Raw genomic sequence first — 13,288 nt, 5'->3', positions numbered from 1 at the left:
AAAAACTTAACTACTAACAGCCTACGGTGACCAGAAGTTTTATAATACCATAAACGGTCGATGAACACATAGTTTGTATGTTACATACATTATACGCTGTATTCCTCCAAGGAAGGAAGCTGGAGAGGAGAAAATGTTATGAAGAAACTCACAAAAAGGGGCACCTGGGTGGCTCAGTCGGTGAAGCATCTGACTTCGGCTCAGGTGATGATCTCGAGGTTCGTGAGTTTGAACCCCACGTCAGGCTCACTGCTGTCAGCACAGAGCCACTTCAGATCCTCTGTCCTCCTCTCTCTGTCCCTCCCCCACTTGCTCTCTTTCTCTCTCAAAAATAAATGAACATTAAAAAAGCAGAAAGTCAAAAGGAAGAGAAAAGACAGTTCTGTACTATGTTTACCAAAATAAATCCGTGTATATGTGGACCCACATGGTTGAACCCATGTTCTAGGGTCAGCTATGAATGAGGTTTGAGTTGTATGTACATATAATTGTGGCTGCATTGTTTAATCATGGTGTAGCCAATTCTTTTAATAAAATTATAATGGGGCACCTGGCTGGCTCAGTCAGTGGAGTGTATGACTCTTGATCCCGAGGTCATGGGTTCAAATCCCATGTTAGGTATAGAGCTGACATGTTTAAAAAATTGTGATAAAGTTTACATATCAAAGTTACATATCATATAATTTTCATTATAAAACGGTTGAACTAATGGACCCTTCGTGCATTGTGTTTCCATGATTTGGGGAAACTAATGACAAAGTTTAGATTCACAAAATTAATTTCCACCAGGCTGTCTCCTCTCAAAAAACTTCCATTTTGAAGGGTAGAGAAGGAAGGAAAAAGCCCAAGGGAAATAGCATACAAATAACACTATTTTCTTTCAGTCAACAAAAGGTTACTTTTTGGAGTTACTTGGGTTGTCTGAGTCTGGCAATTGGGTTAAATTTCGCTCATTTTGGAAAACATTGGGTCAGCATGGGAACTTATCTTGTGTTTCCTTCATTCAAAGTATGCCAACAGCAAATTCAGTTATTAGACCAGAGTTAATGCTGGGATTTGCTCTGGTTCTCTGTCTCTATCATCTATCATCTATTTATCCACCATCTATCATTTACTTATCTATCATCTACGTATTGGTCAATCTGTCTATAGATAGATACTATTTATTTATCGTCTATTTATCATCTATCATCTACTTATCTATCTATCATCAATCATCTACCTATTGATCGATCTATCCATCTATCATCTACTTATCTATCTATCTATCTGTCTATCTATCATCTACCTGTTGGTTGATCTGTTATCTATCCAACTATTATCTATCTATTGATCAATCGATCGTTTTATCAATGGATCTACCTATCGTCTATATGTCCAGTCAGCCCTGTGGTCAACCCGTTTCTTGCCTCACAAGCCCCCCAGTTAAATGCCTTTCGGGTTTATAGGGCAGCACTGGCGCCTAGCACAGCACCGCGCCCTGGTAGACACCCAAGGTGTCTCGTGAATTGTGGCTACTTGAACAGACAACGGGCTCCGTTTATTCAACTGAGCATCCATTCGTGACACGCCCCCATGTCTGTTGTTTCCTTTCACAGGGCATCTTGAAACACTGTGAGGGAGAAGAAATTCTCCTGGGTCGGTTTGTGTATAACAAAACAGGAACCACCATTCAAACATTCAAGCTCCAGGTAATAGAGCCCCGGGAAAAGATGGGGTATGAGGAGCTCCATCCCCAGAATGGGTTTGTGGGGTTGATGCAAAGTGCTGTGAGAGGATAATTATGACAAAAGTGTGAGCTAAGGAAGGCTTAGCTGAACTTTAATTTGTAGCTCCAAGTGCTACATGGATTTTTTTAAATTATTTTTTTAAGTTTATGTATTTTTGAGAAAAAGACAGAGAGAGTGAGCAGGGTGGGGCACAGAGAGAGAGGGAGGGAGAGAGAGAGTCCCAAGCAGGCTCTGCACTGTGAGCACAGAGCCCGATGTGGGGCTTGAACTCACAGACTGTGAGATCATGACCTGAGCTGAAACCAAGAGTCAGACACTTAACCGACTGAGCCCCCCAGGCGCCCCATGCTACATGGATTTTAATGCAAAACACCAGGCAAGTACCAGAGCGTGTTCTAAGCCAGATTCTTCCTTATTTGCTACTCCCCCCCCCCCTTTTTTTTTACTATAATTATTTTCTCACTCCTTCTCTTACCTCTTGGGCTCCCTTGATAGTATGTTATCTCCCATTGGGTAAAGGGGATAGAGATGGGTGTAGGGAGACAGGAACTCAGGAAGAGAGAATAAATACTTTTATCACACAGAGTGAGTGATACCTCTCTTCCTAACTCAAGGGGGGGAAAATGCCACCTGGTAAGATATAAACCCCCTGAAAGCCATTAAGGTATATGAAATATATTTTCGTTATTTCTCATCAGCCACAGGAAGACTTAAGACGGCATCGCCTACCGTGTCAAAATAAGTGTGCTGCGTACGATACCTCTTGGCCAACGCTGAGATAATCTAAGTTGAAAACACTATATGTGTCAGAAACGAATGACCCAGTGGGGTTTCCTATTTGATTGTTTAGCCGTGTCTCCCGTTCCCACACGGGGACCCCATGGGACAGGCAGAGGCATTTGATGTCCAGACCACCACATTATCTCCTTCTCTCTCACCCTTCTTATGAGCCCTGTACTTAAAGGAACTTGTTTTCCCATCCATTAGACTGGTGTCTCATAAAATACTGTTTAGGAAGGAAAGAAAGCGTCCACAAATTCTCCATTAGATCTGCATACCTTGGGATTCTTTGAGATGGTTTTCTTTATAAGGCATTGATTTGTATCTTCTCTTTATTTTCAGCACGAAGTTTCCGAACCTTTATTATGTGTGAAACTTAAAATCCTCAGCAACTGGGGTCACCCGAAGTACACGTGTTTGTATAGGTTCAGGGTCCACGGCACCCCAGGAGAGTACCCCTAGAGGAAGCCAGGCAGACGGCCGTGACCACAGGTCCAGAATATGTGACTCGTCTTACTTCCTTAGATTCATCGCATCCATAGGCATCAAAATGGGGGTGGGAGGGGAACCTCAAAGTGGTTCATACCTGCCCAGAAAATGTGAATGAGTTTTACTTGTAAAAAATACAAAAATAAATTCAATCTTCTTGTGGTAGTGTAGCTTTTGAGGATGCATCATGTGGAAGCACTGAAAATAAGTATGTATTTGGAAGAAGCTGGTATTAGTCAACAGTCTCCATTATTCATACAAGCATAAGCATACGAGCCACGGGTACGCACCGTCACGGCTATGAAGTATATGTATATTTAAAAGTGATCGGACAGTGACTGCAGGCACTGGGTCAATGCAACCAGGTAAGCAGAAGAAATTAGAGGCAAAAATTAGAGAAAAAGTCTGTCCCTGACTATTTGCAGACGGCTTGATGAATTCCTTGAAATGAAGTGAAGCCAATTAAGGAATACATTACAAACGAGGAAGAAGCTGCAGGAAGTTAGTAGATACAAAATTATATAAATCGACATCAGGGCCCCTGGGTGGCTCAGTCTGTTAAGCGTCCAACTCTTGATCTCGGCTCAGGTCAGGTCATGATCTCGCGGTTGGAGAGTTTGAGGCCCCACATTAGGCTCTGCGCTGACAGTGTGGAGCCTGCTGGGGATTCTCTCTCTCTCTCTGCCCCTCCCCCTCCTCTAAAATTTAAATTAAATAAACAAACAAACAAATATTTACAGATGAAATGATATATTTGGGGTATGTTTTAAAATTATATACAAGGAGGACATGCGTGGGGGGGGGGGGTCAATGAAGAAGATTGGCCGTAAACGATCGTTGAAGTTGAGTGCTGGCCTACGAGGGTCCACTCACACTATTCTGCCTACATGTAGCACCTGTATTGGATATTTTCAATTTTAAAAAGTTAAAAAAAAAAATTACAAGACATATATACCTAAGAAACCGAAAGAGTTGTGCTTTGAACCAAATTGATTCTGAGGTTCAAATGGAAATATAAACACATTAGGAAGCCAGGAACCCTCTGAAAGAATCAACAGAGGGAAATAACTCTATGATACTGTGGTTTATAATAAGAAAGATACATTTGGCCTTTGTCTGCATTTCTGGCTCTGAGCTCCTAAAACGCTGGCAATTTATGAGAGCATCAGGGTGTCTCTTATTAGGCCAATGAGGTGACCTGGGCTGGTGGGGGAGGCACCTAAGGACCGGAAAACACCCTGGTTGCCAGGGGAACCAACCAGGATTTGTGGTTTGGAACCTTCGGCCCCGCCCCCAACCTTCCAGTAAAGGGAGAGGGACTAGAGATGGAACTCAATCATTTGTGGCCAATGATTAAATCACGTGTGCTCACATACTAAAGCTTGTGCAAGAACCCAAAAGGATGGGGTTCGAAGAGCTTCCGGGTTGGTGAGCGCAGAGATTTGGGGGTTAGTTGTGCCCTGGGGAGGTATGGAAGCTCCATGCCCTCCCCCCAGTGGTCGCTCTGGGCAACTCTCCCGTCTGGCTGTTTCTGAGTTCTGTCCTTTTATTTCTTTATTTTTTATTTTTTTAACGTTTTATTTATTTTTGAGACAGGGAGAGACAGAGCATGAACAGGGGAGGGTCAGAGAGAGGGAGACACAGAATCTGAAACAGGCTCCAGGCTCTGAGCTGTCAACACAGAGCCCGACGCGGGGCTCAAACTCACAGACCGTGAGATCATGACCTGAGCCCAAGTCGGCCGCTTAACCGACTGAGCCACCCAGGCACCCCAGTTCTGTCCTTTTATAATAGACCGGTGATCCAGTAAGTAAAGTGTTTCTCACTCCTCTGACCCACTCCAGCAAGTTAACTGAACCCAAGAAGAGGGGGGCATGAGCCAAGAGCACAGGTGACACCCGGGCATCTGTAGCAGGGGTGGGGGGAGAGGCAGCCTTGTGGGACCCAGCCCTCAGCCTGCGGTTCGGACGCCGTCTCCAGGCAGACAGTGTCAGACTTGAGTTGAACTGTAGGACACTCCCCTGGTGTTGGAGAATTGCTTGGTGTGGAAGAAGAAAACCCCACACACTGGGATTGGCATTCCGGAATCGTTTAGGAGAGAGAGAGAGATGCTAAATAATGGTGTGGTACCAGAACATTGACAGACCCGTGGAACAGACAAGAAAGTCTTTCCGGTATGTCAGAAATGGATCCCTATCTGTGTGGGAACAGTGTATGTGATGCAGGCGGCATCTCAAAAGGGGATGGAAGAAACAAGACTGCTGGGGCAGCCGGGTGGCTCAGTAGGTTAAGCATCCGACTCTTGGTTTCGGCTCAGGCTGTGATCTCACGGTCCATGGGATCAAGCCCCGCATCCAGCTCTGCGCTGACAGTGTGGAGACTGCTTGGGATTCTCCCTCTCCTCTCTCTCTGCTCCTCCCCCTCTCGCTCTACCTCTCAAGAGAAAAAAGAAAAACAAGACTGGGCTTGGGGCAATTATCTGCTCATTAGGAAAATAAAGTTGCAATCATATCGCTCACTTTACAACATGAGGAACTCCAATGTGGTAAAAGATTAACAGGTGTAATTAAACCATAAAAATAAAACAAGAAACCCTGTGGTAATTCCTGCATGGCACTGGCTAGAGGAAGACCTTTCCAAGTATGATTCAAGCTTCAGAAGCCACAAAAGAAAAAAACATAAATTCCACTACATCTCAAACAACAACAACAAAAAACCTCTGCATGGCCAACAAAACCTTAAACAAAATAGGAAAAAAAAGACTTGTCATTGATATCAGAAGGACTTACTTTCCCATGTGTCAAGAGTCTCAAGAAGGCAACAATAGTATCAATAGGTACAGAAATACAGCCCAAAAGTATGAACTGAGGGCTCACAGAAACACGTAAAAAGGTATTCAAATGTATTTGTTTTAAGAAAAATGGAAAAAGTGACACGGAACCTTGTTTCAGCAGTGAAATTAGAACAATTCAAAAGTTCAATCACACTTTAACGGAAAGGCTTTGGAAAAACAGGCTCCCACACATTGCTGGTGAAAACGTGAACAGGCACAACCATGACGCAGGGAACATGGCGGTATCTAGCGACATTACAGATGCGTATACCCTCTGACTCAACAAGATGTCATGTGCAAAAAAAAAAAAATACATGTATATACATGTTTGTACCTAGAAAGTTATTCATCAGCAGTGTTTAGCAGGAGGATTCCCACGTGGGTAGGAGCAAAATGTCCCACTGCATAATATTTTGTTTTCAGATCATGGGAAAACATTACCTACTTAGACATCAAACCTTTTTTATGACATGATCTTTTGCTTTCTTACATAATGGTTGTAAAGGAAAAACTCATTTCTGCCGTGTTTCTCCTCTACTCTCACACGACGACCTGACTACTTTCTGACGCTGGATGTGGGCTTTTGTTCCCCCAACACCAAGCAAGTCTGTGACACCAGCTGGGCATCCTGTGGTTCAGCTCCATTCAGACACTAACCAGAGCCTGTGCAGATACCACAGGTTAAGGGCTCAGTCCCACCAGACTGTCTTCACCTGCGATGCCAAGTGGCAGGTCCCCAGGTTCCCCACAATATCTGTCCAACTTGGCTACGAATCGGAGGTTCTCATGACCACCTGTCCCGCCTTGGATTCAGTTATTTGCCAGAACACAGAACTGGGGGAAATACGTATATTTACCAGTTTATTATATAATAAAGAACAAGGATGAACAGCCAGACAAAGATACATAGGGTGAGGTCTGGAAGGGTCCCACATACGCAGGCTTCTGTCCCTGTGGAGTTGGGGTGTGCCACCCTCCCGGCACATGGATGTGTCCACCAATGCAGAAGCTCTTTGAACCCCGTACTGTTGGGATTTTTTTTTTAATTTTTTTTTAAGTTTACTTATTTATTTTGGGAAAGACAGAGGCAGTGTGAGCAGCAGAGGGGCAGAGAGAGAGAGAGAGAGAGAGAGAGAGAGGGAATCCCAAGCAGGCTCCGCACTGTTAGTGCAGAGCCTGACACAGGGCTCGAATTCACAAAAACTGTGAGATCGTGACCTGAGCCAAAATTGAGAGTCGGACACCTAGCAGACTGAGCCACCCACGCGCCCCCTGTTGGGACTCTCAGGAGGCTTCATCACTTAGGCGTGATCAATCATTAACTCCATGCCCAGCCCCCCTCCCCAGTCTGGGGAATAGGGGTGGGACTGAAAGTTCCAAGCTTAGGATCACGGTTTGGTCTTCTGGTGAGCAGCCCCTACATGGGGTGCACCAAGAGTCCCCTGATTAAATCAAAGGCGCTCTTATCATCCAGGAAATTCCCAGGGACTGACAAGCTCTGAGTCGGGAAATGGGGCCAAAGACCACATGTTAGAGCATTAAGATGCTGCTAGTGTTCTTGTCACTTAGGAAATGACAAGTGTCTTCTGAGCTGTGTGCCGGGAGCCCCGGGGCGGACATATGTCCTGTCTTATCATTTCCCCGCGGCCCAGGGGGAAAGGTGGATATTAAATAAGTAAAGGGAGGGGGCGCCTGGGTGGCGCAGTCGGTTAAGCGTCCGACTTCAGCCAGGTCACGATCTCGCGGTCCGTGAGTTCGAGCCCCGCGTCAGGCTCTGGGCTGATGGCTCAGAGCCTGGAGCCTGTTTCCGATTCTGTGTCTCCCTCTCTCTCTGCCCCTCCCCCGTTCATGCTCTGTCTCTCTCTGTCCCAAAAATAAATAAAAAACGTTGAAAAAAAAATTTTAAATAAGTAAAGGGTGAATGAGAAACAGAAACAGAAGGAAGAACATTTTTAATTTTTTTTTTAACATTTATTTATTTTTGAGACAGAGAGAGACAGAGCATGAACGGGGGAGGGGCAGAGAGAGAGGGAGACACAGAATCTGAAGAAGGCTCCAGGCTCCGAGCCATCAGCCCAGAGCCCGACGCGGGGCTCGAACTCACGGACCGTGAGATCGTGACCTGAGCTGAAGTCGGACACTCAACCGACTGAGCCACCCAGGCGCCCCAAGAACATTTTTTTTATTTTTTTTTCAACATTTATTTATTTTTTGGGACAGAGAGAGACAGAGCATGAACGGGGGAGGGGCAGAGAGAGAGGGAGACACAGAATCGGAAACAGGCTCCAGGCTCTGAGCCATCAGCCCAGAGCCCGACGCCGGGCTCGAACTCATGGACCGCGAGAACGTGACCTGGCTGAAGTTGGACGCTTAACCGACTGCGCCACCCAGGCGCCCCCCAAGAACATTTTTAAAAGGACAAAATGCGGAAATGGGAAGTCAGGACGCTTTTGGCACAAGAGACCTGGGACAGGGGTCCCCAGTGTGACCTGGCTCAGTGCTGGCTGGGCACATGAGGGAAGCCCATGGCCCATCTGAAAGCCACGGCCCCGCAAGGACACAAGGAGAGAAGACAGACACCGGAGAGCTGGCCTGTGCCTTCCTGAGCGCAAAGACGCAGACGGGTCGCGCTGGTGGCGGGATGTCGGCACCCATGTCAGCATAGGAAAGGGAAGCTTCAGCGCAGTCCTATCTGGTCCCTCTCTTGAGCGCAGGGTCCGCGAACCGAGCCTCAGGGCCACGGGATGCTCCCACCTGCTCCCAGCTGTCGCCGTTTCTGCCAAACCAACGCACCTAAAGTAACCAGCCCGTTAGCCAAACAGCCTACACTGTGACCACGCCTCACATCCCCAATTCTCTGTAGTCCCCCATCTTTAAAATGGGGGTCATAGGGGCGCCCAGTTTACTCATTTAAGCATCTGACTCTTGGTTTCGGCTCAGGTCATGATCTTGCGGTTCGTGGGTTCGAGCCCCACATCAGGCTTCTGCACTAACAGCGCAGATTCTCTTGGGATTCTCCCTCTCCCTCTCCCTCTGCCCCTCCCCAGCCCTCCCTCTCTCAAAAATAAATAAACATCTAAAAAAATAAGATGGCAGTAATAGCACTTGCCGTATGGGTGTTTGTTATCAAAGTGATATTATCAGGAGAAGGTGATGTAGAAGCGATGGTCATCTAACTCACCCTGCTGACAGATACTATTTCAATGGCACCTTGTATGTGGGACACAGTAGCCAATGGATGCCCATGTCCCTTGTCCTTGGTGCTGGGTGTCCCCTTCCTCAGAACCCCAACCCTGAGCACCGTGCCTCATAGCTCTCGTGGGCTCCACAAATGTTAATTTAAAAAATATTTATGAAATGTACGGGGCTCCTGGGTGGCTCAGTCGGTTGAGTGAATGACTTCGGCTGAGATCATGATCTCATGGTTCGTGGGTTCGAGCCCCGCATCAGACTCTGTGCTGACAGCTTAGAGCCTGGAGCCTGCTTCAGATTCTGTGTCTCCCTCTCTCTCTCTGCCCCTCCCCTGCTTATGCTCGGTCTCTCTCTCTGTCAAAAATGATAAACATTAAGAAAAGATTTATGCAATTTATTGAAGTATTTTTCCTTCCACGTCTAAAAGATGAAGTCGCTGAAAAGCTATTTAAGCAAAACCATCCCGTAAACAGTACAGTTGTCAGAAGGCGTGCTCTCACACCACCTCTACAGTATGCACACTCTCATTTTACAGTTTTTTCACATAAAAGAAAAAAAGAGAAATATCGCCTGTCAGATCCGATGCAGAAGCTCTGAGCTGTGCCAGTCTCTTTACCCTTGCGTAGGATTTCCAGCACTGCCTCGTGACAGGGGGACCACAGATGGGCCTCCCCGCAGGGACTGGAGGTGAGCAGTCACCTGCCCCCCATGGGGCGTGTGCAGCTTCCGGGACAGACAGGCGGTAAACGCTTTTATTTGCCACACTGTAGCTGTATTTCCATTTTAGGACTAAATTAGGGCATTTCCTTGCACAATACACAAACATAACAAACAGCACCAGCACTGTTCCCTAGATCCTCCTGGGACTGATTTACCAACCGTTGAGGTGTGGCCGGTTTTTAAATCGGAAGGCTGTTTACTGGCTGGACTGACAGCAAAGGGAGAGTGCTCTGTGCTAGAAAACTCAAGAGCACACAGGTTTCTAGAGATCACTGCTGATCTTGCGCCTCACCCCACACTCATTTGGAAAAAACTTGGGGTAGCAGTGTCTGTATATTTAATGATCAGAACTGGAATTATTGGTTTACTGAATCTATTTAGTTTAAGAAAACTGTGAGGCTTCATACAGAAGATTCCTTTTCCCATTCAAGTAAACATCATTCCAGCTTAATTTTATAATTGCTGGGGCAAAATTCCCTCTATTATTTGGGCCTTTGTCTATGCAGAATGTAAAATCACAGAAGTCTTCCTGGCGAGTTTAAAAAAATCTGTTTTATTTTTTATGGCATAAAATTAAGTCATTTAAAGTAAAGAGCAGGGGCTTCTGGCTGGCTCCATTGGTGGAATGGGGTGACTCTTGATCTTGGGGTTGTGAGTTTGAGCCCTGTGTTGGGTGTACAGATAATTTAAAAATAAAATTTAAAAAATAATAAAGATCAATATTGCATGAAACATTGTTTACAAAGATACATTCTTTTTTGAAACACTTTTTTAATATTTATTTTTGAGAGAGAGAGAGAGAGAGAGACAGAGCAGGGGAGAGGGAGACACAGAATCTGAAACAGGCTCCAGGCTCTGAGCTGTCAGCACAGAGCCCGATGCGGGGCTCGAACTCACGGACCGTGAGATCATGACCTGAGCTGATGTCAGATGCTTAACCGACTGAGCCACCCAGGCACCCCCCAAAATAATGCGTTCTTAACATGGGTAATATAGTATTTGGAAAACCAGGCTGGATACAGTTGAAGGTGTATTTCCTATTTTGTTTGTTTTTTTTAATTCTCTGCCATCATTTCTATCATGTACATTATAAGAATTTAACTGGGGGGGGGGGTTCCTGGATGGCTCAGTCGGTTAAGCGTCCAAGTTTGGCTCAGGTCATGATCTCACGGCTTGTGGGTTCGGGCTCTGTGCTGACAGCTAGGAGCCTGGAGCCTGCTTTGAATTTTGTGTCCCTTCCTTGCTCTGCCCTTCCCTTACTCATGCTGTTTCTCTCTCTCTCTCTCTCTCTCTCTCTCTCTCTCTCTCTCTCTCTCTTTCTCTCTCTCTCAAGGATAAATAAACATTAAAAAAATTTTTTTTAAGAATTTTAACTAGGATCTGGTAAAATTCATCTTGAGACAAACTTGCAGGATTATTGCTTAAGGTCAGTGTTGACATACCCCGTCTTTACCATATGAGAATGAAGGGAAAGCCCAAGCCTGGGGAGTGGAGCCAGGAGCTAGAAGGGGGAAGGGGCCCCTCCGCACCATTACAGGAAGGAGTGTCAATTATAGCGCCCGCCCCCCCCCCAAGAGCCCACAGCAAGACATCAGTTACAGGCTCCAACAGGGAAAGGTCTAGATACCAACTCCTACAAGAAATGTACCGCCCTTGCAAATCTTCCTGGAGAAAACTTACAGCCCAGAAGCCCTGCTTTTCTCCAATAGTCCGTCTTTGAAAACAAACTCTCCCAATTTCCTCCTTTTTCTCCACAAAAGAGCATTCTTCTCCTTTCTGCTATTCCTGTGAATAAACCCATTTTTTTGGTTGTTGTTGGTAAAAAAAAAAAAAAAAACAACCCTCACTTCTAAGGATTCACAACCGGTGCTACTGATGAGATTATGAAGTGGGATTCGTGAGCCAACGGCTAAGCAAGAATTCTTGAGACATTTTTGATGCAAAAAGGTGACTTTATTACAGCACGGACGCAGGACCCACGGGCAGAAAGAGCTGCGCTGGGGTTGTGAGGGGAGGCGGATTACAGACTTTTAAATTAGTGGAGGGAGGAGGGTAAGACAGTAAGTCAGTCTCTGAGGAATCGGAAGCAAGGCTTCCAGGACCTCGAGGGGCTGGTGCCCTGAAGATAAGGTTACTTCCGGTCTTTAAAGAGACAAAAACATTAAGGCACTGGGGGCGCCGTGCGTTCCTCCAGGAAGGTGACCCTCCGCACGCATCAGGTGTCTGGTAAAGTGACCCTCCGCATGTGTCACGTGTCCGGCAGTGGGCGGTGAGCCGTGAGGCTTCATTGAAGCTGCATTTCTCTTGCCTGTGTTTCCCTCCTCACTGCCATCTGAGCCAGGAGGGGGGTTATAAACTGCCCTGCTCCAGAGAGGTATAAATTTAAGTGATAATATTATTTAATGTTGAAAGGTCACTGGCCACCCTAACAAGTCTTTTATAAATAAACTAAGGGTTTTCTTTTTAATGTTTTAAATTATTTAAGGTTTATTTTGAGGGAGAGACAGAGAGAAAGCACAAGCAGGGGAGGGGCAGAGACAGGGAGAGGATCTTTTTAATGTTTTAAAACAATTGGAAATAGGTGTCACAAAATTCTTTCAAAATGTGAATCCTCAGAAACACTTCCCATTCTTGAGGATTGAGGACTCCAGAGTCACAAAAAGATCACCCTGGGGCTTGACCCTAGACCAGCCCATCCAGGGACTGACAAAAGATCCCACCTCTCCATGGGGGTGACCAGAACCAGATCCGGGTACACCCCTTCCCCCCCACCCCGCCCCCACCTGCAGTCGTGGCCCTGGACCCCGCCCCCTCGGGACGTTGACCCCAGGCTTACCGCCCTCCCCACCTACCCCTCCCTCCCCCGCCTTCCCCTAGGGTGTAACCCTGAGTGAGACTGGGAGCCGCCTCTCTGGCCCGCCTGACCCGATCCCTCCTCCCCGGTGTGACCTCATCTGACATCCGGGACCCCGCCTCCGCCGGGGGCGTGACCCCGAGAGATACCGCAGGACCTGTCTCTCAAGGAGACCTGACCCGGACCCCGCCTCCCCGGGGGTGTGATCCCGAGAGTGACGCGAGAACCCGCCTCCCTCGGGGATATGACCCTGGAACTCCGCCTCCCCCGCAGACCTGATTCGGACCCCGCCTCCCCAGGGTATGTGACCTGAAGTGAGACCCGAGACCCAGCTCTCCCAGACCCTGACCCCAAACCCTGCCTAACCCGGGGATGTGACTCGGAGTGACACCGGGACCTGTCTCTCCCAGAGACCTGACCCAGACCCCGCCTCTCCCAGGGTGCGAGCCGGAGTGTGATCCCTAACCCTCCTCTCCCTCAGACCTGACCTCAAACCCTGCCTATCCTGGGGGTGTGACCCCGACCCCGCCTCCCAGGGGGACAGGATCCTGGATCCCCGCCTCTCCCGTAGACTTGACCCGGACCCCGCCTCCCCGGGGATGTGACCCCGAGTGACACCCGGGACCTCCCTCTCCCGCAGACTTGACCCAGACCCCGCCTCCCACGTGGGTGCGACCCCGAGCGTGACGC

General features: G+C 47.3%; 1 protein-coding gene across 1 annotated transcript in view; it reads left to right on the top strand.

Moving 5' to 3' along the window:
* Positions 1–3,067, top strand: part of SUN3 (Sad1 and UNC84 domain containing 3) — a 30,710-nt gene extending 27,643 nt beyond the window's left edge. Inside the window, exons 9-10 of the mRNA XM_047097576.1 lie at positions 1,599–1,691; positions 2,853–3,067. Coding sequence (XP_046953532.1) covers positions 1,599–1,691; positions 2,853–2,972 — 213 coding nt within the window. The 3' untranslated portion in view covers positions 2,973–3,067. The remainder of the gene's footprint in view (positions 1–1,598; positions 1,692–2,852) is intronic.
* The last annotated feature ends 10,221 nt before the right edge of the window (positions 3,068–13,288 follow it).

This window comes from Lynx rufus, unplaced genomic scaffold, assembly GCF_022079265.1.
Source record: "Lynx rufus isolate CCGP_SWC_20201006 ecotype Redwood Valley unplaced genomic scaffold, mLynRuf1.p SCAF_4, whole genome shotgun sequence".
NCBI lineage: Eukaryota > Metazoa > Chordata > Mammalia > Carnivora > Felidae > Lynx > Lynx rufus.
The sequence above is the reverse complement of the archived record's forward strand: the minus strand, read 5'-3'. Positions and strand labels throughout refer to the sequence as shown.